Source organism: Syngnathus floridae, chromosome 15, assembly GCF_059516105.1.
Source record: "Syngnathus floridae isolate MCC-2025c chromosome 15, RoL_Sflo_1.0, whole genome shotgun sequence".
In the NCBI taxonomy this organism is placed as follows: Eukaryota; Metazoa; Chordata; class Actinopteri; order Syngnathiformes; family Syngnathidae; genus Syngnathus; species Syngnathus floridae.
In genome coordinates this window covers 3,314,646-3,342,158 of record NC_142427.1, presented here as the reverse complement: position 1 = coordinate 3,342,158, position 27,513 = coordinate 3,314,646, and the positions used below count along the sequence as shown (strand labels likewise).

The window sequence follows — 27,513 nt, the reverse complement described above, 5'->3', positions numbered from 1 at the left end:
AGTCAAGTCGAGATTCCTCGACTGTGATAGCCACTCAGCTGCTGTCAGAACAACAGAGCGTCTTTAAAAGTGACTTTGTTCTTATTGTTGCAATATTTATAGACCTAGTCTAAAACAGTAAACAAAATCACGTTGATTCTTTTATTTTAATCACAATCACTTTAAATAGTTTATTTCTTACACCGTCCAAAACTTTTTTAAAAAACTGTCACTTTTATTTAAAAAAAGGAATACAATTTAAAGAATATTTAGTATTTATTTCTATTAAATTATTCGACTCTCCATACATATATAGGAATAGGACTGTATGTGTTTCGTTGTAATATAACTGATTTTAATATAGGATCTTAACAGATTTTTGTTGGCGGTGTGCCGCGAGATTTTTTCCAATGAAAAGGTGTGCCGTGATTAAAAAAAGGTTGGGAAACACTGCATTAATGGACATTTTCAAATGTTTAATTTTGTTTTGCTGTTATAAATCTTTTTTTTTACTTGGTCTGAGGAAATATTCCAATTTTTTGAGATAGGATTTTTGAGATTTCTTAAGCTGTAAGCCATAGTCAGCAATATTAAAATAATAAAAGGCTTGCAATATTTCAGCTGATTTGTAATGAATCCAGAATGTATGACATTCTTGTTTTATTAATTGCATTACAGAAAATAAAGAGCTTTATCACAATATTCTAATTTTCTGAGACAGTCCTGTCTGTAAATCAAAATATTTTTTTATTCACAGGGTGGACGAACCTTTGTTGAAGTACAGCATGCACATTATTCTGTTATTGATCGGCTCAGGGTATACCTAATACATTTACGTCGACCAGGGAGTTGGTGGCATAGTAAGGGAGTTGGTTGAGTTGTTGCTGTGCATCCTCCCCAGGTGGATGTCCAGGACCACAACTTCGTTGGCTCCACTCTCTGCACACTCATTGATTTAGATGAGATAATGGGGTCAGATGAGAATCTCCATTATATCCTTGTCCACCTCCTGATGGGTGGTTGTGGTTGGGAAATGTTGCTGTGAGTGGGTCTGGGAGTGGGCAAGTACCCTTTGCTCCAGGGGGCTGCTATGAAACATTGGACCGTCTGTACAGGGCACAAACAAGAACAAAAATGAAATCCATCAAGATTAGAAGATTTATTTGGAAATTGCAAATAAACAGCTCACTTAAGCATGTGTATTTTTAACTGATCAGGGTTTTAAGCTGCCGATACCAATATATCATCCATGAGTGTGATTGGCCAATACCAATATCGATTACATAGATTCTGTGTAAAATTTTCTGTTTTAGATTTCCCTAATTTTCATAATAATCGATAAATCTGTTGTTTTTATTACAATTACCGTTATTTCCGGACTATAAGTCGCGGTTTTCTTCATAGTTTGGGTGGGGGAGCGACTTATACTCAGGAGCGACTTATATAAGTTTTTTTCACAAATTTTTACTTGATCATTAAGACATCACTTACTTACAAGTATAGTTGACCACTTCCCATGTTATTTTTAGTATAGTTGATCACTTCACATGCTTTTATATCTTTATCTTGAACATATTCAAAACATAAAAAATAGAGAAAACATCAAATAAAGCAATTAACACTTTAAAGCACCATATCCAAGTCCACTGTCTGCTGTATGTACACTTGCTCCATTTTTGCTCCTCTTATATTTATTATTATTATTTATTATTATTTGTTTATTTACCATTTATTCAACACTCTTATTTATTCATTGTTTGTGCCTTCTTGTTTTTTTTTGTGTTGCTTGTATGCATATGTGTACTATCTCACCGAGGGATAGTGGGAACGTAATTTCAATCTCTTTGTGTGTCTTGGTATATGAAAAAAAAATCGACAATCAAGCAGACTTTGACTTTGATAAAAAAACCAAATAAACAAAACAAAAAACTACATCTGAAAAAAATTATATTTTCAGACGAAACTGGATGAGGGCGCTCTAAATTTCACCGTTGGCCGTGACTCATCAACTGGGTGGGCTTAAGAAAAATGGCACCAAAAAGAAACTCATATTTTGCAGGTCACAAACTTCAAGTTGTAAAATATGCAGCTAAAAACAGTAATCGAGCAGCAGAAAGAAAGTTTGGAGAACCGTGATGTACCAAGGGTTTACTATTTCAAGTGACGTCAGTGGCACGGCGTGGCGCGGCGGTTTTTTACATAAAGGACAAACGACCCACGTAAGGACTACCGGCATCATTAGCGGTGATCATTTCTAAGTGACACAGAGGACAAAGAGTTTGAAGGAATTAAGGATTTGGAGTGACATAGAAGTTTGAAAAACTATTATGGCTTTTACGCACGCCCGGTCCTACTCTACTGAGTCGGGGGCCGGCGCTCGGCCGAGTGGCTGTCAGCGAACGGTGCATGGGGCTTGGACATGGCCATTACGTACGCCCGGTCCTATGCCATGGAGCTCTCGTGTCTGGAAGTCCACGCCGCCACACGCTTGGAAGTTTGTTTTGTTTAATAAAGAGCCATTTACCAAACCCACATCTATCCTTGTACTTTGTTAACGCAACAATATAGTTATATACTAGATCTGTGGAATAAAGACGAGGCTGACGTCAGGGCGCACGCGCGGCGATGTTGAGAAAGGACGAGGAATTTGATCGATGGATTTAATGGATTTAAAGTGCACGGATGGTTTGATAATATTATTGGCTTATATTATAGTTATTTGAAATATAGTTTATCTATCGTTATATGAGCCTGTGGAATATTTTGAAGTGCAAGTGCCCTCAGCCGCGCCATTGTTGACAAAGAACGATCGATGGATTTAATAAATTGGAGTGACACCGATGGTTTTATAAACATGTTATTTATGTAATAGTTGTCCTAAATCACTCTATATGTTACGTCAGGCCCGTTCTCAGCTCCTCATTTGTGTTTGTCACGTTAGCATACCTATCGTTTAGCCTGTTGTTGCTATCGTATCGAACGATCGATGGATTTAATGAATTGGAGTGACACCGATGGTTTTATTAACATGTTATTCATGTAATAGTTGTCCTTAATCACTCTATATGTTACGTCAGGCCCGTTCTCAGCTCTTTGTTTGTGTTTGTCACGTTAGCATACCTATCGTTTAGCCTGTTGTTGCTATCGTTTAGCCTGTTGTTGCTCGTTCATGACTGTTTTTGGTGTGGGATTTTGTCGAATAAATTGCCCCCCAAAATGCGATTTATACTCCGGAGCGACTTATGTTTTTTTCCACTTTTTGGGGCATTTTATGGCTGGTGCGACTTATACTCCGGAGCGACTTATAGTCCAGAAAATACGGTAGATGTTTGGTAAAAGCGTTAAATTTGTATTTAATTTGTGCCAAAGCGCCTGGGGTAATTATTCAAAAACAGAACAGTGAATCAATAAATGAATGTTTTTCTAATTTTCCAATGTATAAAAAGGAAAACCGAAAAATAAAAAAGAATCAAACTGATAGCAAAAATCGCAAATACACGTTCGGCAAAAGGAATAGGAAGTTTCAACATTTTTAACTCCTACCCCTTTGTAACCTAACTTATACAACAAAAAAATATTGCAATTTTACAAAGAAATATAACACACGCACACACAGGCATACACACACACATACACACACACACACATATAATGTACATTTTGTATCCATATACTACATATACTGCTTGCTATTTTATTTATTTTATCTTAGTCCCAGCTACACATTTCCTCTTCTCTACACCTGTTCAGAAATGGCTTCTTATTCTTTCTTTTGAACAGATTGATGTTTCTAATTTGTTTTATGTCCACAGTCACCCACACCTTGATATGACCCTAACCCTAACCCTTGTTGTTCAAACTCTTGGTTTCTTGAAATTTGAGTCCCCCCTTTATATTATACCCTCCCTCTTTGAACATACACAGGGTACCACTGGTAATCGATAATTTCTTGTTTTGCACATTTGTGCTGATTTGAATTTAACCACATCCATAAAGTTCAACAAATGTAGTAGTTTTATATACAGTACATTTGTGTTATCGCTGTATCCTGCATTATTTATTATCTGTACTGCTCTTTATACTATGCACTATTCATACCATATATGTTCTAGTGTGTGGGCCAGGAGAAAATGTATAAAAGCACTGTATTCATGCTTCCAAAAAAGAACAATATCGTAATGGTATATATATGTTTTATCTTCCCCAATATTGTCCCACTTGGATAGTTTTGTTTGGGCATGAAGAGGGACAAACAGCAATGTGACACACACAGGGCAGTAACTTTACATCACATATAGATACCAAATGGCCAGGTGATAACAGAACAGGTTTACCTCATAAGGACATTTTTGCCTCTCCACTTTGTCGCTTTCCCCTCCCCTCTTCTTTCTTCCCGCCAATTCACCCCCTTTGTCCTTGCGGGCGGACAGTATAAAACCTTCTGACCTGGAAAGTGGGGGTTGTTGTTTCATCTGCTGTAGTGCCTCGTGTATCATTATACAACCCAAGATCTTGCCAATAAAGAACCAACTGTTACTCCACATCTTTGGTTTCCTTGCTCACCGACGGACATCTTGAACAAAAACGCAACAGGCAAGGTTCACATGAGATTTCCAGCAGATTTTAGTCTAGGAACAGAAAACCTGGCACTCTTGAACGAAAATGAACTGCCCTTCAAAAAACATTCATTGACCACAGAATGAGCCCGCTCACAAAAATTTGCACGATGCAAAAATGTGTGGAGTTCAGTTCACGTTAATCTAAAATATGAACAATTTCATGAACCTTCGTTCACTCAACTCGCTCAGGTTCAAGTCGTTCAGGCACTGGTATTCATTTTCTTTGTCTTCCAAACGTCATAATCTTTGTTTTGCTTGGATTCAATGATAATTTATTTCAGTCAAACCACTTATTTAATTTGTTTATTTCTGTTGTACTCGTTTTTAAAATCTATTGCAAATTCCCCCAAGAACAGAAAATAATTGTATCATCACCAAACAAGACAAACTTCAGCTATTTGATACGCTACAAACGTATATGTATTATTTATATATGATATAAATAATTTTTGACCTAGTACTGATGCTGTGGTACTCCACATATAATGTCCCTATACTCATTTATGGTAATCTGTTTGCACAAACAATCGCCTGTTTCTTAAGGTCTGTTGAGCTCTGCAGTCAGCTCATCCAAACCCCTGTGATACCATAGGGGCGAGTGGGGTAATTTGTGCCAAGGGGCAAGTAGTGCCACCCCTGTTTTCCAGAAAACCTTGGAAGAAGTTGGTCATGTGACCACCTATTTTTGAAGGGGCATCCATTTCACTCATCCAACAGAGAAGGGAGACATATGGCTTGAGAGGTAAGCACATTTAAGTTCAAAAACAATTTTTTGCCCTCAAAAGTAAAATTTCTATGGTTAAGGTTTTTTGATTGCTGTGTTTGAACAATTATAAACAACTTTGAAAACAGTTCACACGTTTTAGTGATTTAGTAAGCTACAGCATGAGTCTATACAATTAGCATGATGCTTGCTCAAAACAGCAGGGGGATGCATTTTTTTCAAAATGGTGGGTCTGGGGTAATTTGTGCCAAAGGGCCTGGAGTAAGTTGTGCCACAAAAGAAACAGGGGGAAAAGAAGAAAAGGAGTGAAAATAAGAAGGGGAGCCTGAAAAGGTCAAAGCAAAACAAATCCAAAAAGAAAGTGCTCCCCAGTAGCTCAGAAGTGAATCACGTTCCGCTTCCACTTAGTGATATCACTGAATATGACAGTTCAGATGTCCAGAGTGATGATGATGATGGTGACAAGAATCTGTCTGCTGGTGACTTTGTCATTGTGAGGTTTACGGGTAAAAAATCCAAACCCTATAACTATGTTGGATTGGTGGAGAATGTTGAAGGTGACGAGATCAGTGCAAAGTTTCTGAGGCAAAGTTCTCAGAGGTCTCTTGATGGAAAGCCCATTTTTACATTTAGAGAGAAAGATGGAGTCATCCCTAGAGGTGATGTGCTCAAGAAATTACCCACACCACAAAAACTTTGTGGCACAGCCAGAAGGGAGCATAAATTTACATTTCCCTGCAGCATTGACACATGGGACGTTCAGTTGTAGGCCGGATCTGGGAAGAGATTCAGCTGCAGATGATTAGGTGCTCATTTTGGAATTTTGATTTTGTTCTGAGTAGCCTATGTGTTCACACCACACCACAAAATTTGGTGGTACAGCCAGAAAGGAGCAGAAGTTCAAGACTCAATTAGGTGTTCATGTGACTGTATAGGCCTTGTTATGGAAAAGTGGCCTTTGATGTTGCTAAAACTTTAAAAGTTAAACAAGTAATTTGTATTGAATTTGTCTTTCTTTTATATAGCATTATCATTTGTGAGATTAAAATGATCCATTTTACTTCAATTATCAATGGCACAATTTACCCCAGTGTAATTTCTCTAATGGCACAACTTACCCCATACCTGGGGCAAGTTGTGCCACAAAACCACTTTTTTCTAAAGGTGTATTTCTCAAACAGTTTGTTTAAGATCCAAAGTAATTATTCCCAGGGATGCACAACATCCTAAACTATATGTAGATGTCACGTGCTGGCGCCACCTGCAACAGGACCACGCCCCCCTGTCAGTGGAATCGCCGTCACCTGCCACGGGCTCATGGACAGCGCTATATCAGCGCCGCCAGCGCAGACCCGAGTGTCAGTCTGTCCCTTGATGCTGCTTCGCTCATCAGTCCCTGAGATACTGACTCGCTTGACACTTTGGAATCCCGCAGAATTGTTTGTCCACCCCAGCCAGATCGCCGCTCCAGCGCCAGCTATTCCCATCATCCCCTTCCACAATAAAGTCTGTCGCTACGCACTTGGCTGTACTGTCCGATCCCTTACAGTACAGACTGACCAATGCTATGCAGCCAGCGAACGACGAGACGGCATTGAGCCGACTGGAGCGAGCCGAGACCGCCATCAGCAGCCTGTCCGCCGACATCCGGCATCTTATCAAGGTTGGTCAACAACAACAGCTACAGCAGCAGGAGATGGCCCAAGCCCTCCAGAGACTGTCGGTGGCTGCGTCCCCGGCTGTCACGGCACCCCCGCACCGCCCGTCTGCCGAGGCCAGGAGGCTCGCCTTGGCAACATTGAGATGTTTAACGGGGATCCCAAGCACGTGAGGGCATTTGTGACTAACTGCCGTATAATGTTCAGCCTCCAGCCCGTCACGTTTGCGTCAGTATCTGCCAAGGTCAGGTTCGTCCTAACCCACCTCACGGGCGAGGTGCGGCTGTGGGGTCTGGCCGAATACAAAAGGATGGCCCCAGCTTGCGATTCATTCGACGCCTTCGCGGAGGAATTGCTCTACCTGTTCGACCTGGGCTCCGCCGCCGAAGACGCCGCCGAGGAACTGGCGACACTGCGTCAAGGTAGCTGATCGGTCGCGGAGTACGCACTTAAGTTCCAGACGTTGGTCGGCAGCAGCGGATGGAACACGCCGGCGCTCGTCAGCACATTCCTAAACGGCCTCGCTGAGTACATGAAAGACAAACTGGTTTCTTACGATCGCTCCGGCGCCACTTCCGGGTTGTTCTGACAGATCGTCGCTCTTCGGACACAAAGTATGGCAGCGGACCAAGAGGTATGTACGGCTTCGTGCACCAACTGCACCCTTCTCTTAGAGAGGTTGTCTCTGCTAGAGGGACGTGTCCGCCAGTTAGAGCAGAATAGTGCGATAACAGTAGTTGCGGCGGACACAGACGCGGGCTGTAGTCAGCCCGCTAGCCCGGTTAGCATTAGCCCCAAGCGGCTTGCTAATCGCGATGAGCCAGGTAAGACGCATAGCCGTCCAAAGTCATCTCGGTCTACTGGCCCTCGCACTTTGGTCATAGGCGACTCCATTACCCGAAACATTACGCTTAAAAATCCAGCCACGGTAATGTGTATTCCTGGGGGCAGAGCACCTGACATAGAAGCTAATCTTAGGGAGCTGACTCGCAATAGGCCTAGTCAACAGCGTAGTTCCAACAACACTAGCTACTCGGACATAGTGATACATGTCGGCTCCAATGATGTTAGGATGAGACAATCAGAGATCACAAAGAAAAACATAGCGAGGACTTGTGATCTTGCCAGAAAGATGAGTCGGCATCGAGTATTTGTCTCTGGCCCCCTGCCTGGGAGAGGCACTGATGAGAGGTTTAGTAGATTAGTCTCCCTTAATCGATGGACGGCTGGGTTCTGTAAAAAGCAGGGACTGTATTTTATAGATAACTGGTCATCCTTCTGGGGCCGCCCTGACCTGCTGAGGAAGGACGGCCTTCACCCTAACCGTGAAGGCGCCTTCACTCTTTCTAGGAATATAGATTACTGTTTGAGCCTCTCATGACAGGTCACTCTAGAGCAGGCCAGGGCACAGGTGATTAGACCACCTGTGAGGATGGGTTTGGAGTCTGATAAGTTAAAGTTAACTAGCGCTAGGCTAGACTTTCAGCATACACATAGCTCCTCGTGTAGACTAGAGCGCGACAGTTTAAATAGTGCTGCAATACACATAAACACACTTTCTACTGGGGTAGTAGACAAATCCAATAACTCCGTCCCGACCGGTCTTGCTGATGAAACGGTGCCTGTTTTAGATAACTTCACATGTGTAACAAATATTCATCATCAAATTCCCATGGTCGTTTCATCCCACCGCCCTAATAAACTTTTGAGAGGTGATATTAGGCCTAGAGAACACAATTTTACTCGCATCCTGTTTAAAAATCTTTCGATAGATACGCACCCTGATCAACCGATTACACTTAAATTCGGTTTTATGAATATTAGATCACTTCATACGAAAGCAGTTCTCGTTAATGACCTTATCACGGAACATAATCTAAACGTTTTTGGTCTTTGCGAGACCTGGTTAAAACCTAATGAATTGCTGCCACTTAACGAGGCCTCGCCTCCAAATTTTGTGAGCTCGCATGTGGCACGTCCTCCAAAAAAGGGTGGGGGTGTCGCCCTCATCTCAAATTCTGAGCTCAGATTTAGGCCTCGCTCAATTCACGTATTTAAAACATTTGAAGTTCTCATTGTGCGATCCACTGCGTTACCGTCATTCTATCTTGTTGTTATTTACCGCCCACCCGGGGCTTACTCTGGCTTCCTGGATGAATTTTCAGAATTTGTGGCTGATCTAGTGACAAATGCAGATAATATAGTTATCATGGGTGATTTCAACATCCACATGAATTCACCGTCAGAACCACTGACTTCGGTATTTCAAACTTTAATCGATACGTGTGGTTTTACGCAAGCTGTACAAGCAGCAACGCATAAGAATGGAAATACCTTAGATCTGGTATTATCCCGGGGACTAGCAACCTCAAATATAGCAGTACTGCCATACACTACTGTTCTGTCTGATCATTTCTTAATAAAATTTGAAATTTTAGTTCCTTGTCAAAGACAAGAGAGCAATCGGAATTATAGCAGCCGTAATCTTAACTCCATGACTGCAACTGCGCTGTCTGAGTTACTGTCGCCGGCAACCGCCATGTTTCCCGCATACAGCGGCTCTATAGATAATCTTACAAATGAATTCAATGCGACATTATTAAAAGCCATCGACTCTGTGGCACCGCTACGTCTGAAAACTCGCCGTAGATGGCCAACTCCGTGGTTCACAGATGAAACACGTACGTTTAAACAATTATGTAGAAAGCATGAGCGCAGATGGCGTTTAACCAAACTTGAGGTTTTCCATCAGGCATGGAAGGACAGCCTCCTGAAATATAAAGATGCGCTAATTTTAGCAAAAACTCGTTATTTTTCGCAAGTCATTAATCTTAATAAAAACAATCCTAAATACCTATTTGATACAGTGGCAAAGCTAACTCTGCGCCAGCCAACCCCCGATAGCTCCTTCCACTCAGCTGACGAGTTTATGAAATTTTTTGCTCAAAAGATTGAGTCCATTAGGGACGAGATCAAGAATACCATGCCAATCGCTCCGCTGGTTACTAGCGCTGGGGATCATGCAATAACCCTCTCAAATTTTGATAGCGTGTCCCTTGAAATGCTTACAAAATTGGTTAGTACGGCTAAACAAACAACATGTTTACTCGACCCGCTTCCAGCCAAACTACTTAAAGAATTATTTCCAATTTTAGGACCGTCCGTCTTAAATATAATCAATCTGTCTGTTTCCTCTGGGATAGTGCCAATAGCCTTTAAAACCGCTATTATTAAACCACTACTTAAGCGAGCAAATCTTGACCCGGACTGTCTCAGTAATTATAGGCCAGTTTCAAACCTCCCATTCATAGCAAAACTTCTCGAAAAAGTAGTAGCGCAGCAGCTTATTGATTACATGGTCGCTAATAATCGATATGACTCCTTTCAGTCTGGTTTTAGAGCTAATCATTCTACAGAGACAGCACTTGCTAAAGTGACTAATGATCTCCTCATAGCTATGGATTCAAATACGTCGTCTGTATTGTTACTACTCGATCTTAGTGCTGCCTTTGACACTGTAGACTTTGATATTTTATTAGGGCGTCTTAAAAGTTGTGTTGGTATCTCAGGGTCAGCACTCAGCTGGTTCAATTCCATTCTATCAGGCAGGACGCACCGAGTGGTCCATGGTAATACGTCCTCTGAGCTTTATAATGTTACGTGTGGTGTTCCACAGGGATCGGTACTCGGACCGATTTTATTTAATATTTATATGATTCCGCTTGGGGACATAATACGTAAATATAATATTAGCTTTCAATGCTACGCGGATGACACCCAATTATATATGCCGTTATCGATGACAGATCCACGGGACTGTTGTAATCTCGAGGCGTGCCTTGCGGAGATCAAGCAATGGATGTCTCAACTTCCTTCGTCTTAACCCAGATAAAACTGAGATGTTGATAATTGGTCCTACTCGTTATCAACACTTATTTAAGGAAACCACTATAACTATAGATAACCGGACTATCACTCAGAGTGATATGGTAACTAATCTCGGGGTAATATTTGACCAAACGCTCTCCTTTCAAAAACACATTAAGAATATAACCAGGATTGCGTTTTTTCACCTTCGTAATATTGCTAAGATTCGTCCTATCCTCTCGACCGGGGATGCGGAAACCATTATACATGCGTTCGTTACGTCGCGCCTGGACTACTGTAATGTATTATTCTCTGGTCTTCCTAAGTCCAGTATCAAAAGTCTACAGTTAGTGCAAAATGCCGCTGCGAGGATGCTCTCACGGTCAAGAAAATTTGATCACATTACCCCAATATTAGCCAAATTACATTGGCTCCCGGTCCATTTAAGATGTGACTTCAAGGTTCTTCTACTAACCTATAAATCACTGCATGGCTTAGCGCCTTCATATCTCGTCGACTTAGTCGTTCCTTATGTTCCGTCTCGTAACCTTCGTTCGCAAAACGCTAGTCTTTTAGTTATACCGAGGGCCAAGAAAATGTCTGCAGGGTCTAGAGCATTCTCTATTCGGGCTCCAGAGCTTTGGAATGCCCTACCAATGGATATTAGAACTACTACCTCAGTAGAAACATTTAAGACACGTTTAAAGACACATTTCTATGAGATGGCCTTTAACTAACTTGTGATGGCCGATTTGGCCGGAGTTTGTTTTGTTCTCTCTGCCCACCCCCTCCCCGGCTGGGTGGCTCAAAAGCTGATCGCGGCTAGCTGGATTCTCGGGGACCAATTCAAGATGAAGGAACTGCAGCTCAACCCCCTTGAAGACACGGCCAGGACAACCGAGGGCACCTCCGACATCCATTTTTTCATTGATTTTCATATTATGTATTACTTGTGCACTCTCTGCATCCATTATAACCTGGTGATCCTGAAAGGGGGATCCTTCCATCTGTGGTCCCTTCTCAAGGTTTCTCATTTTCCCCTGGCAGGGGTTTTTTGAGTTTTTCCTTGCCCTTTTGGGAGCTTATGATCAGGGGATGCTTTGAGAATAATTGTCAATTTTTGGCTATGTGAAGCCCTTTGAGACTGTTTGTGATTTAGGGCTATACAAATAAACTTGACTTGACTTGGCCCGCGAACCCTTGGACTTGGCGGCCCGAGTAGACCGGCGGATCCGGACGCGGCGGCGCGATCGGGAGAGGAGGTCCCCGCGGAACCCGCGTGGTCACCTTCCTCGGTCTGCTGGGGACCCGCCAACCACACCACCCTCCGAGCCCATGGATCTGGGAGGGGCTCGGGTTCCCTCGGAGGAGCACCGTCGACGCCTCTCACTGGGCTTGTGTTTTTACTGTGGGGAAGGGGGTCATCGGGTGGCGGGGTGCCCGTTAAAAGGCCGGAGCTCACGCGGCGTCGGGGGATCCGCCTGAGCTCGACCAGCACCGGCTCTCCCAGTCCCAGCACGCTCACGCTACAGGCACGTGTCCAGCTTGCGGCGGGCGACGAGAACGTGGCGGCCTTGGTGGATTCCGGCGTGGAGGGGAACATCATGGACATTAGCCTGGCACGTCAGTGGGGTGTCAGCTTCCTCCCTCTGAGCCCGTCCATTCCCGCACGTGCCATTGATGGCCGTCTGATCGGCGAGGTGGCTTTCGTGACGGAACCAGTTAAGTTACTGCTCTCCAGCAATCACCACGAGACAATCCAGTTTTTTCTTCTTTCCCTCCCAGGACAACAGCTCATACTGGGGCACCCTTGGTTGCGGCAGCACAACCCGGTGCTGGACTGGGAAGTGGGGGTTGTTCGGCAGTGGAGCGAACGCTGCCATCGAGTGTGCCTGAAGGCGGCCACCAGCCCACTCGGCAGAGCCCTGCCCAGGTACAGTCCCGACATCTCCAATGTCCCAGCATTTTATCACGAACTCAAGGAGGTTTTTAGTAAAGCCAGGGCCACTTCTCTTCCTCCACTCCGGTCCTACGATTGCGCCATCGACCTGTTGCCCGGCACCTCCCCTCCCAAGGGACGCGTCTACTCCCTGTCCGCTCCTGAGCGCCGGGCTATGGAGGAATACATCCGGGAGTCCCTGGCAGCCGGTATCATACAGCCGTCCTCTTCACCTGCGGGAGCGGGCTTTTTCTTCGTGAAGAAGGAGGGCATGCTCCGCCCGTGTATCGACTATCGGGGAATAAACGAGATCACTGTAAAGAACCAATACTCTCTGCCTCTTCTTTCTTCCGCCTTCGAGAGCCTTCAGGGTGCCACCATCTTCACAAAGGATCTTCGCAACGCCTACCACCTGATCCGCATCCGGGAGGGAGACGAGTGGAAGACGGCTTTCAACACCCCGAGCGGACATTACGAGTACTTGGTGGTTCCGTTTGGGCTCACCAACGCCCCAGCGGGTTTCCAGTCCCTGATAAACGACGTGTTACGAGACATGCTGGACAAATTCGTGTCCGTTTATTTGGACGACAACCTCACCTTCTCCCAGTTGCTCCCTGAGCACATCAAGCATGTTCGGGCGGTGCTGCGACGCCTCCTGGAGAATTCGCTCTATGTGAAGGCAGTGAAGTGCGAGTTCCACGCCTCCTCTGTCAAATTCCTCGGCTACGTGGTGCGTGAGGGATCCATCGAAATGGACCCTGGGAAGGTGCAAGTGGTCACGTCATGGCCTGTTCCCGAAACACGCAAGCGGCTGCAACAGTTCTTAGGATTCGCGAACTTTTATCGCCGTTTTATTCGTGGATACAGCACGGTGGCCGCGCCCCTCACCGCCCTTACCAGCCCCGCCTCCCCGTACAAATGGACGGAACGGGCAGAACAGGCATTTCAGGAGCTTAAGAAGAGGTTAACATCCGCTCCCATCCTCAGGGTTCCCGATCCCGACAGACAGTTCGTGATCGAGGTGTACGCCTCGAACGTGGGTGTCGGGGCGGTGTTGTCTCAACGTAGCCGCCAAGACGATGGTCTCCACTCGTGCGCCTTCTTTTCTCGCCATTTGTCAGCCTCAGGACGGAACTATGACATCGGTAATCGGGAGCTCATTGCCGTCAAGTTGGCCTTGGAGGAGTGGTGGCATTGGCTGGAGGGCGCCACCACTCCGTTCATTGTCTGGACCTCCCGAGCTCGGTTCGGGTGGCGGCTCTTTCATGGGAGATTCAACGCCAAGTGGAAGCCGCATCACGCGATCAACCCGGCCCCAGCAACTGCCCGGAGGGTCGCCTGTTCGTCCCTGAAGGCCTGCGGTCGTCCGTCCTGCAATGGGCGCACGACTCACGCCTGGCCTGTCATCCCGGCGCTGCACGCACGAGGTACGTGGTGGCACAGCGTTTCTGGTGGCCCACCTGGCAAGTGGACACCAGCGATTACGTCAGAGCCTGCTCAATTTGTAACCGCTATAAGACGTCTACTCGTCCTCCGGCCGGGCTGCTTCAACCCTTGCCGGTTCCCCAGCGTCCCTGGTCTCACCTGTCAATCGACTTTGTCACGGGCCTCCCCCCCCTCAGAGGGAAACATCCCATCATCCCCTTCCACATTAAAGTCTGTCGCTACGCACTTGGCTGTACTGTCCGATCCCTTACAGTCGATATCTTAGTTGGAGGCATTACTGTTGTCCCCTTGCTTTAAGGGCACTTTAAGTAAAAAATTGGCACTACTTATCCCACTCTCCCCTACGTTTCCAATTTACTGAATAATGTGTTGTAGTCATGGTTGTCAAAGGCTTTTTTCAAATTTTAAATTACTCAATTCTTTTTCAGTTCTGGCTGTCGAGGGAACAACCGCTAAAGATCAAGCTCTCAAGGCTCCAGCTGCACAATGTGTTGGAGTTGAGTGAAAGGCCCAGTGGAAGGGAAGCAATATTGGGCTAGACTGGATTGTGTAGCCTGTGAAAAGTTTTACTTCAAAATAAAAAAGAAACAGCCACACAATGGCACCAAAGATGGATCTTGTGATGTCTGAAAGCCTGAAAGTAATCAAAAATCAGCTCAAACGGCTGGAGGTTCTAGACCAGGCGTGGGCAAACTTTTTGACTGGGGGGCCGAATTTGGTTCTAAATTTTGATCGGGGGGCCGAACCAGGAGCAGATGGATGCAGTGTTTGTGTAAAGTAATAGAAATGACATGTAAAGGTCATTGCATAAAAGGTTTGTACTTTTAGTAGGTAGTAAAGCATGGATATTCAAAAAAAAGCTTTTTGAAAACAAATGCATTTATTAACAGCATTAAAAAAAAATTCACCAAAAAACTACTATCAGTAGTTATTCTGATCGTAGTATTCTCATTAAATACGACACTGTTATTATGAATAATAGTTTCCATCACTTCAGCGCCTGCAGGTCAGATTTATGAAATATGTTTATCTAATGAGGCAAAATCACATCAAACGGCAAACATTCTGAACAAATACATCATCTTGAAGAATCAGTGAAAGAATACTTCTGAATAAAGTAATAAAGAAATCAATAGTATTGTTGGTCTCCCTTTTTTGCTAGTGCATCATGGTCTGGAGTAAAATTTGTTGTGGTAATTCTTAGAATAGAGCCGAGGTGTCGGTCTGTTAACCTAGAGCTGTGACGGGCTTTGTTGACGTTCATGTGGCGGAACGTCTGCTCACACACGTAGGTTGAGCCAAATTGTCCTCTCTTTTTTTTTTTTTTAAACACTCGGCACTCAGTGTCCACCTTTCTTTTCCTCGGGCCACTCATTTTAGTGGAAGGATTCCAGGGGAAGGTTTGTGGGTGGCATTGACGTAAAACTGTATCTGAAAGCTCAGCGCGCGAATTACGAGAATGCTGACGTCACAGCCCATACTCGAAATTCGGCACTGATGGAAATGGAGCGCGGAGTGCGCCGGGTCCGTACTACTTAGTACGTACACGCACTTGTGAGTCTGCACCGAGCTTTCTGACACGGCTCCCGGGAGTAAATGCGCGGGCGGGCGCTTCCCCATCTATTGGGGAAACATACTAATTGCAGGGAAAATGACCCCAAACAAAGTTCAATAATACAATTTATTCAGGTTTGGCGAACTGGATTAAACGGCCCCGCGGGCCGTAGTTTGCCCATGTCTGTTCTAGACAAAATCAAGTCACAACTGACGGGGACAGAAGTCATGATGAGAGGGATCCAATTCAAGATGAGAATAGCAGGAAGGACCATCTATCTGTTACCTACATAATGAAACAGCTTGATCAGCAGAACAACATCAATGATGTGATATGTGATCAACACGGGTGTCAAGATTGAGTCCGGGTCCTATGCCAGAGCGGGGTGGGGGGGGGGGGGGGGGTACCATGGTGGGACAGAGATGCAAATGAGGAGGACATTCGATCTATGGAAGCGTAATTGATGGACATTTTATTAACGAAACACATCAGACCGGATCTTGGAAATATGGACTCATGCCACCTGCTTCCTATGAGAAGGGTTACCGGGGACCGAGTCAATGAAACCCCTGGTGCGTTGCCTAAATTCAGTAGCAGGGAAAACAGTGATCCCTCATTTATCAAGGGGGATGCGTTCCAAAACCACCTGCGAAAAACAAAATCCGCAAAGTAGAAACAGTATTTGTATTATTTAGAAATTTAAACACCATTGTATTGAGATTTCCAACACATAGAGTTTATTGTGTTTCTTCTTCCTTGCCAATCAATGCAAAGTGTCCACCTTCAGAATTACCTTACTACACTAACCTGGGGGACATCATGCATCGTGAAACCAAAGTGAGTCATGGTTGCGCATGGATCTCCTGTTCCATTGTGATCCGATACACCAGTGGTCCCCAACCACTGGGCCGGGCCGCCAAGCCGCACAGAAAAAAAATATATTGTGGTCCCCAACCACCCGGCCGGGCCGTCAAGCCGCACAGGAAAAAAAAAAAAAATTATCGCCGATCAATTAATTCAGGTCAAGACGCTCGTCTCGGTCACATGACATGTTTCCCCAGTCGAGTCCGCAAAGTTCACAAAAATGAGTAAGAATTTATTTTGAAAAATATAAAAAAATTGGCGATTCTCTCCCAGTTACATCCGTCGGTTTAGGTCAAGACGCTCGTCTCGGTCACGTGACATGTCACCCCAGTCAAACTTGCGAAGCAAGCAAAAATGAGCAAGAAACAGAGATGTTTGGAAAGCTTCTTCGGAAAGGGAAAAAAGCCCAATGAGGAGACGGAAGAAGAAGAGGCTACGAGTTCTAAGAAAAAGAAAACTGCGTTTAAAAGAAAATTTCTGGAGTCCTACTTAAAATATGGATTTATCGCCACAGGTGACTATGACGCGCCAAGCCCACTCTGCATAATATGTGGCGACAGGCTAGCTAATGAGGCAATGAAGCCTTCAAAACTGCTTCGGCACATGGAGACCAAGCATCCTGCATTAAAAGACAAACCTAGGTTAAGCTTAAGCACTTCGGGTATCATTGTCTCCGATTACGCCTAGATGGGACCGGCTCGTTTCTGAGAAACAAGCTCAGTGCTCCTACTAATTCACCGTAATGGTGAGTTTTATTTTTATATCGTTTATACTTGTTTTTATGCCAGCCGTATCATTTTATTTCATCGTATTTATATATTTATTATAAATGTATTATTTAAATAATAAAATAATTATTTATATAAATGCGTTATTTATTTATATAGAGGCCGGTCCGCGAAAATATTTCTGACACGTAACCGGTCCGTGGCGCAAAAAAGGTTGGGGACCATTGCTATACACAATATTAAAGCTTACATGTCACATGAATAAATTCTTCTGTTTTACGTTTTACTCATTCAGTTGTGGTCTATATAAAGTGCAACAGCGATGCTTTTGTCTGAATTCCTCGTTTTAATAGCATCACAGGTCCCTCTTTTCTACTTGTTCTGAGGTGCGACTCAGAGCAAGCCGTTTTGGTGCTGTCCCTTTAAATGCAAATAAGCTACTTCACACCTCACTCCCTCCAGGCTGCAAGATGTGCGCCTCACTTTCCGGTCGACATATTTGTAGTTTTTTAGCCGAGGTAGCGTTTACTTGCGCCACAAACTTTTTGATTGATTAAAAGATGCCAAAAACGTAGTTTTGAATAAAAATGAGTAAAAAACAAATCCTGGTGCGCAAACGTCCTCTTTCACAACACGTTTACTTAGATTTCCATGTTATGATACAAGTTCACATTATTCATTGACTAACTAAAAAATATATAGTATATACTATATTAAATTTAAATGATTATATGAAATAATACAATATAAAATACATTTCACAACAGGTTCACCTTGTCGGTGGGTTTGGCACCCTCCACGGAACTCCCCGAGACACGGTCGAATGCCTTCTCCAGGTCCACAAAATGCAGGAAAAATTGAGACTGAGTGGATCATATTCCGTGACTCCATTGTTAAAGTGACCAATCGGAGCTGTGGCCGTAAGGTGGTCAGTGCCTGTCGTGACGGATATCCCTGAACTAGCTGGTGGACACCGGTGGTAAGGGATGCAGTCAAGCTGAATTGGCTAAGCGAAACGCAGAATCAGTGGTCGCTGAAGCAAAAACCCAGGCATCGAAGTTTGGCGAGGCCATGGAAAATGATTTCCAGCTTCGAAAAAATTCTGGTCCTCCATGTGGCATCTCAGGAGAGGAGAGCAGTGCACCATTAAAGGGCTAGGGACATCCCTTTTTTGTTTTTCAATTAGAACGGAATTTGATAGAATGTATAAAGTGAACACATTTGCCGCATTGGAAATTAAAAATGGACACCGATTACTAAGAATAAAGCTGAAATGAAATGCCAGTTTATCGATCGGGTCCCGCACAAAGCCAAACTGGCGGCGCCATTACTGTGACGTCACAAGTTGTACATCTGGATGTCAACAAACCCAAACAACATGGCAGATGATAGCGACAGCTCCGTTTCTAGCGGCAATATTAGCATCATTTTATCCGATTCAGAAACCTCTTTTGACGCAGAATATGATGAATCTAGCAGTTCACTTGGGCTGAGCTGAGCACATTTTCTGAATTGTGCCCCTCCCGTCACTCTGGTTAGGTTGGCATAGTAAAAAGTGCTCTTGGGGGCTTTAGATTGCCGAGTTGATCTCGGCACATGAAGACATGACCATCTGCAACGTTTGGTTTAGGTTTTATAAGCATTTTTAATTTTATTGCTTAAATCGCATTTTCTCGACGAGCTGAGCACGTTTTCTGAATTGTGCCTCTCCCGTCACTGTGGTTAGGTTGGCATAGTAAAAAGAGTAGAGTGCCGAGTTGACCACTGCGCATGGAGAAATGAACATCTGCAGCGTTTGGTTTAGGTTTTAGGCGCATTTTTAATTTTATTTCTTAAATCGCATTTTTTCGACGAGCTGAGCACGTTTTCTGAATTGTGCCCCTCCCGTCACGCTTCGACATACTTTTCAAAGTAAAAGTCTCCTTTATTGTCAATTCCTCCGCATGTCAAGACACACAAAGAGATCGAAATTACGTTTCTCACTATCCCAGGGTGACAAGACAGAGTTCACAACGCACATACAAGTAAACAACACAGGAAAATTAAAACAAGAAGATGAACAATAAGAGTGATAGCACGCTAGCCGCTCCCGATGCACAGCAGAGTCCGGAAAGATGACAGTCAACCAGGCCACTGTGAACACGAGCACACAGCAGGCACGCACTGTCCGGTTCGTGGATCCTATCAGGCGAACTCAACCCATCTTGTCGTCCCGCGAACGAACGTACGCTAGGATAATGGAAGGCTCGGCTAGGCGAGCTGGGTTGGCCGCAAACCTGGCCCGACGTCTCCGCGCTGGCCCCTCTTCTCTTTTTGTTTACATTCACTGAAGCTAAACGCGTACAACTTGAGACGTCATGAGACGTCACTTCCGGCTGGCGGCTCGGTGCAGTCAAACTCGTCTGTGCGGCAAATTTAAATTATATTTTTCAGAGCAACAGCTTCCTTTTCGTTGTTTCGAGCGTCAATTTATATTTATAAGCCCATAAGCTAACTAAAACCGATTTATACATATACCGGTGTCTCTAGCCCTTTAACCCTGTCAATAGTAGAGATGGGGCGCGGCTGACCTCAATCCGGATGTTGTGAATCAGTGGGGAGAATAGACATCCTCAATTCCACTGACACGGCTTCCATTGAAGAAGCAGAGCCTGGGGACTTTGAGGTGGGCTCTTCCATCCCTGGAGCTTGAAGTCACCGAGGTCATCAAAAAGCTCCTCGGTGGCAAGGCCCCGAGGGTGGATGCGATCTGCCTGGAGTAGAAGCCTTGGCAGGGAAGCCCAGACCTTCATCTCCCTAGGTCACTTGTTACCACTCTTTCGGGGGATCCCAAAGCATTCCAAGGCCAGCTGAGACAAAGAGCTCATGTCAGTCTATTGCCACGCTCCTCAAACCATTGAATACTACATGGAAATTATTCTCACACCACCATATTTAGGAACATCTCCACTCTTAATGGTTGAGGTGCAAGGACTGAGCTTTTAGGAGCTTCCATGGGCGATCTTAAATCGAGTGACATCTGATATATCCACTGTGGAAGTCCTAAAGCTCTTTGATTATCATGTATGAAAACGGGTGCGTACTAAAAGATCTGTCAACAACATACGCATTGCGTTCATCTTTGCATCTGCAAAGTTGTGAAGCGTAACACTGTGGATAGTTGACATTAAATAAATAACAGTCGAAACAAAAAAGCACTGGTCATATGAATTCGTGAGTAAACTGTTTGTAAGAGGACATTTACGTGGGATTCGGTATTCCTCAATATTTAATCTTTTCACACTTACAAAATCTACACCTGCTGCCAACAACATGTGGTCCGTGTGTAAAAAACCAATGCACATCAACACCATTGAACCGAAATGATCCTCGCTGACACAATGAATATATATTAAAGTACTTGCCGCCTGAATGCTGCAGGGGAGGCATATCGCTGTCCCAATCTGGAATTATTTCAGAAAGATATATCCACTGATTACTGCGATTGCGCTCATCACCAAGGGAGTGCAATGGCTGTGACGGTCCTTCTGGTCACTGCTGTGGTCCACATGTGGGCAGCAAATTGTTTTTTGGCATCTAGTTTTATATGCTTACATGCTTTGTTTTTAATTGAAATATACAGTGGGTATAAGAGTTTACAAAAATATAGCAAAATATTTACTGCACACATTCAAGGTTTTGATTTTTAGCCTTTTGGTGAAGGGAATACATGTACTGCTGGAATTCACAGCGGAAAGCAACGAACAAATATTTTATATCTATATATGTACTAAAGTTAAAGTCCTAATGATTGTCACACACACATCTGGGTGTGGTGAAATTTGTCCTCTGCATTTAACCCATCCCCATGTGATTTTGATCCATCCCCTGGGGGAGAGGGGAGCAGTGAGCAGCAGCGGTTCCGCGCTCGGGAATCATTTGGTGATCTATCTATCTATCTATCTATCTATCTATCTATCTATCTATCTATCTATCTATCTATCTATCTATCTATCTATCTATCTATCTATCTATCTATCTATCTATCTATCTATCTATCTATCTATCTATCTATCTATCTATCTATCTATCTATCTATCTGTATATATATATATACACTGAAACGGTGTGTGAGGAGGCAGAAGAGGGGCAAGCGCGGCGGCGTCCGGGCCAGGCTGGCGGCCAACCCAGCGCGCCTGGCGGTGCCCTTCATTCTTCTGGCGAATGTTCGATCGCTGGACAACAAAATGGATTACGTTCGCCTGCTGAGGTCTACGAACCAGACGGTGCGGAACTGCTGTGTGCTCGTGTTCACCGAGACCTGGTTGACTGACAACATTCCGGACTCTGCCGTGCATCTGGAGCGGCTAGCGTGCTATCGGGCGGACCGTGCCATTGTACGAGGGGGAAAGTCGCGAGGAGGTGGAATATGCGTCTCCATCCGAGAAGAATGGTGCCGGGACTCTGTGGTGGTATGTAAGCACTGCTCGCCACTTGCGGAGTTTGTGATCATCAATTGCCGTCCTTTTTACCTGTCGAGGGAATTTACCGCGATTCTGCTAGTCGCGGTATACATCCCGCCTTCCAACATCGAAGGCGACAAGATCGCGGCGCTTGGTGAACTGTACCAGGCTGTCAGTGAACAGCAGACAGAGCACCCTGACGGTTTCACCATCTTCGCTGGAGACTTCAATCATGCCAACCTGAAGTCTGTTTTCCCGAGGCTTCACCAGCATGTTACTTTTCCGACACGTGGAGACACGCTTCCTGGACCTAGTCTACTCTGTGCAAAAGGGAGCTTTCAAAGCCACCCCCCTCCCCCATCTTGGGCTTTCTGACCATCTCACCGTTTTGCTTTTGCCCGCATACAGACAATTGGTGAAGGCATCCAGGCCGGTTCGGAGGCGGGTTCGGGTGTGGCCTGAGGGTGCCTCCGATGCACTTCGTGACTGCTTCGACACCACTGACTGGGACTTGTTTAAGCAGGCAGCCACCTACAACGATCGGACGGACATAGAGGAGTATACTGACTCTGTTACCTCTTACATCACGAAGTGCATCGATGATGTGACTTGCTCGAAATCCGTCGTCACTCGCGCGAACTGGAAGCAGTGGCTGACAGGGGCTGTCCTCAGACTGCTGAGGGCCAGGGACAAGGCTTTCAGAGCGGGGGATGAGGCTGGCTTGAGGACAGCGAGGGCCGACCTGTCCCGAGGCATCAAAGAAGCGAAGAAGGCGTTCTCGTGCAAGGTCTCCACCCACTTCAAGGACAGCAAGGACGCACGTAGCCTTTGGCGGGGCATTCAGACCATCACGGACTACAAGCCCGCGCCGAGGAGCTGTGAGGGCGACGTCCGTCTGCTGAACGATCTGAACCGCTTCTTTGCTCGCTTCGACGCCCAGAACAGCACTTGCCCGCTGAAGAACACTCCCCCCCCACACGAGCAGCCCCTGCGCCTCTCTGCCGACGGTGTGAGGAGGGTGCTTGCCGCTATTGACACCCGTAAGGCGGCGGGCCCTGACAACATCCCGGGTCGAGCGCTGAAGGACTGCGCTGGGGAGCTGTCGGGTGTCTTCACGGACATCTTTAACGTTTCCCTGCAGCAGGCCATCGTCCCCTCGTGTTTCAAGGCTGCCACCATCGTTCCTGTGCCGAAGAAACCTGCACTGTCCTGCTTCAATGACTACCGCCCCGTGGCACTGACGCCCATCATCATGAAGTGCTTTGAGCGGCTTGTCATGGAGCACATCAAATCCGTTCTCCCCCCCCACCATTGACGCTTTCCAGTTTGCGTACCGTGCCAAGCGGTCCTCTGAGGATGCCATCTGCTCTGCCCTCCACTCGGCCCTCACCCACCTGGAGAGAAAGGACTCATATGTGAGGTTGCTGTTTGTGGACTTCAGCTCTGCCTTCAACACCATTGTGCCGCAGCGACTCATCTGCAAACTCGACGAGCTGGGCCTCAGTACCTCCCTCTGCAACTGGCTACTGGACTTCCTCTGTCAGAGGCCTCAGGTGGTGCGTGTTGGCGACAAAATCTCCGCCAGCATCACGCTGAGCACGGGGGCCCCCCAGGGCTGCGTGCTCAGTCCATTGCTCTTCACCCTGCTGACGCATGATTGCACTGCGACCAACAGCGACAACCGCATAGTGAAGTTTGCTGACGACACGACTCTGGTGGGTCTCATCACGAAGGGCGACGAGACTCGGTACAGGTCGGAAGTTGACCTTCTGTGACCACGTGGTGCAGGGACAACAACCTCCTGCTGAACGTCAACAAGACCAAGGAAATCGTTGTTGACTTCCGTAAGGGTCACACAAAACACCTGCCGCTGATCATCGATGGTGCTGTGGTGGAGAGGGTGAGCTGCACCAAGTTCCTGGGGGTCCACATCAGTGAGGACCTCTCCTGGTCCGCAAACACCTCGTCACTGGCAAAGAAAGCTCAGCGCCGCCTGTACTTCCTGCGGAAGCTCAGGCGTGCATGTGCTCCTCAGGCAGTCCTGTCTACATTCTACCGTGGAACCGTTGAGAGCGTCCTCACCAGTTGCATCGCTGTCTGGGGTGGTAACTGCACTGAACAGAACTTGAAGGCCCTGCAGCGCATAGTGAATACGGCTGGTAAGATTATTGGTGCTTCGCTCCCCTCCCTGAAGGACATTTACACCTCCCATCTCGCCCGCAAGGCAACCTCGATTGCGAGAGATGTGAGTCACCCGGCTCACTCTTTGTTTGACCTTCTGCCCTCTGGGAAGAGGTACAGGAGCCTGTGCTCCCGCACCACCAGATTCGCCAACAGCTTCTTTCTCCAGGCTGTTAGGACCCTGACCTCGCTACCCCCTTCTGCGTAGCGTGCGGCACTGTTGCGCTATTTTCTGGAATGTCTGCTGTACGCGCACTTGCTCGATCCTTTTTTTGCTCCTCTTATTTATTTATTTATTTATTTATTTATTTATTTATTTATTTATTTATTTATTGTGTTATTTATATATATATATATATATGTGTATATGTATGCTAATTACTGAATGGCGGAAGTGTGCAGCCAATTGACCCGTGAGTGGCAATCATCAACTACACACGAACTTGCGATCAAATCAGTGCTTTTGTGAATGCTACGCAGGTTTTTAGTTGAGATTTTCGGAGTAAATTCCCCTACGAATTTACCCATAAGTGTTTCATGAATGTGACCCATTAAGTGGACATTTGTGGTGACAGTAATGATTGTGACATGCAGAAGTGGCGTTTGTGATTCATATATGACGTGATGCTTTAGTAGACATCTTCATGACGAGATTGAGGAATGATCGTTTTATTACCCCAAAACAATTGTCCCACCTTGGTTCTTGTCAATCCCCTCCCACCTCGATGGAATATTTGGTGGGAGGTGCTATCTTCTAAACAGAGGCGCGAAGACCGATGAAGTTGCAATTCGACAAATGAGACGAGCCCATAGTCTGTCGAATGTATCCTAGGTTGTCCCCGGGCCCCCCTGTCTGCGGGACATGCACAGAACACCTCACTACGAATGTGTCCAGGAAGCATTTTAACCAGGCATCTTCTTAAAATTACAATTTAATATTGTTTTCTATGTATTGCACTTACAGAGCTGTACATATGTCCACGAATACATGATGAATATATTTCTTAGTATTTAATCTTACCAGTTCCATGGTCAGGGATGTAATGGTTGCTGGGACTTGATAGTCGGTTTGGCATCACCATGCTCTTCAGGGCTGGGCTGCCAGGCTTAATGGTGTCTTGACTCTCATTCTTGTCTGTCTGTGTGCAGCTATCCCTGCTGCCTGTCTTAGAGTGAACTGCTGTATTAAGTGTCAAAGGAACTACCGAGGAGGGAGATAAGGTGATGCGAAATTCTGGACTGAGTAGAACTCCTGAAGGAGAAAAACAATTTAGTATGCAGAGTTAAGAGCTCCAAAAGGTTTTCAGACTCTTACCTAGGCTCCCTTTCCAGCTGCTATCTTTGCATTCTTCAATGATGGCTGAGCTACTGAGTCCAGTGCAATGAGAACGCAGTCCTGAACTTCCAGGGCAAGTATTAGAGATAGACATCAGTGACTTGGAGGGCCTCATTGTACACGGCGCATCAGGCTTGATTGTCTCCTTCTTGGAGCGCTGGTGGAGTACCTTGATCATAGCATCCTTCTCTATGATCTGGGCATGGAGATTCTTGATCCTATGACAGAAAAAAAAGGTTAGACCTGTCCAAACTCCGGCCCGGGGAAATAATGCAGCCTGTGTTTAAATTCCCACCAGCCTGCAGCCTCTGGCACACAATCAATAATGTGTGGGTCGTCAGCACTATTAACGCAGGAGAAAATATACATGTACAAAAAATAATTTACACCTCAATAGATGATACTAGCAGCAGACCTGTTGCCACGCTCTCGAGTGCTTTTATACACTTTGAGTGCACTACTCTGTAGACTTAAACTTACTTTCTGAGGGGTAGGAAGACATATGGTGCCCCCCTGACATTTTTTTCATCCCTTTTATGTTTATAAGGAGAAATGTTATTTTCAGGGAATAATGGACTTTTATTACAATACCAATTAATCATTCCTTAACTGATTTATATTTCTAAATAAATGCTTTTAGGACACCCTTACATGCAATTTTAAATATTCTTAGGATACATTTGTGGCCTTTTTTGTCTCGTGAATGGCTTTCAAAAGTGCTGGCTCTTAATGGACACAAAAGCACATCCATCTAATCCAATGACAGAACATTAATGCTCAATAAAAAACAGCAAAGATCCAGAATTGTGTGCTGCCGGTAGGGACTATGCAGGTGAGAAGGCGAACTTCCAAACAAACCTTAGCTTACCAAAAACTACATCAGGGGTGTAAATCGTACGGGCTGCGGGCCGAAATCAGCCCGTCAGGGGGTTTAGTCCGCCCCGCGGGATAAATCTGCATCAATTGAAAAAAGTAAAATGAAAGATTTATTTGTCCACTTGGGATGCTATCTTTTAGTCAGACCAGAATACCTGATGCAATACTGCGCGTTACGAGTGACGAGTATGTGAGCCAGCACATTAGGAGTACCGTATTTTCCGCACTATAAGGCGCACCGGATTATAAAACGCACCTTCAATGAATGGCCCATTTTAAAACTTTGTCCATATATAAGGCGCACCGGATTATAAGGCGCATAGAATAAATAACTCAACGTTGCTCAAACGTTAATGCAATCACAATATAGTAACACTCGAAATAGTGAAAACAACAACAAAATATCAATAACTTACCGTTGCTCAAACGTTAATATCACACAACACACAAAATAAACATGTAAAACTTACTTTAATAAGTTAGTTCTCATCCACGAATCTATATTGGTCCATATATAAGGCGCACCGGATTATAAGGCAAACTGTCGGTTTTGAGAAAATTGGAGGTTTTTAGGTGCGCCTCATAGTGCAGAAAATACGGTATGTGGAAGCATACACAAATTTATTAGACTGACTTTTTCTGTGTCTTCTTGGGGGTATTTTTAGCAAGTGTAGAAAATGAGAACAGGTTCCCCCCTCCCCAAGCAAAATTAGGAAATCAAGAATAAGGTAACATTCATTTTTTGTTACAAACTGTTTCTACTTACAATATTTTTGTTGGAATGTTTTTGCATGTCTGGACCCTGGTCTATAAGTTTGGTCGAGATAGTGGACCTCTTGCCAATTTATTTGGGGACCCCTGGTCTAGAGCATGCGGATTAAGAGTGGACTCTACTAAGAGTACGATTTCATTCCTTATCAGACCAGGTCCCTAGATCACATTCCGATTTCTTATGAATATGCAAAATGGAGTAGTCACAGAAGCCCATAATGTGAACAATAATATCCTGTCTTCTTATTGACCCTTGAGGGGAATCCAAACAAATGGAAGGAGGACAAATAGACAAATTAACAACTTTTTTTTTGCGAGTAAAACCTCTAACCTGCAAATAGCAAAAACATTGTCACGTTTCGTCCCCGGTTGTTATATTATGTGCATGTTGTCAGTTTCTGTCCCTGTGCCTGTGTGCTCGCCCCTCCCCTCCTGTGTGCCCATGATCAGTTTGATTATTCCCACCTGCCTCTTGTTACCTGTCGTGTATATAAGTCCTGTCTGCCCCTCACCCCTCGTCGGATCATT

General features: G+C 45.1%; 1 protein-coding gene across 1 annotated transcript in view; it reads right to left on the bottom strand.

The window, feature by feature from the left end:
* Positions 1-27,513, bottom strand: part of amot (angiomotin) — a 157,574-nt gene that overhangs the window by 1,574 nt on the left and 128,487 nt on the right. The window contains exons 12-14 of the mRNA XM_088397667.1: positions 25,318-25,556; positions 25,024-25,254; positions 803-1,086 (exon numbers count right to left, since the gene is read on the bottom strand). Of these exons, the coding sequence (XP_088253793.1) occupies positions 953-1,086; positions 25,024-25,254; positions 25,318-25,556 (604 nt within the window). The 3' untranslated portion in view covers positions 803-952. The remainder of the gene's footprint in view (positions 1-802; positions 1,087-25,023; positions 25,255-25,317; positions 25,557-27,513) is intronic.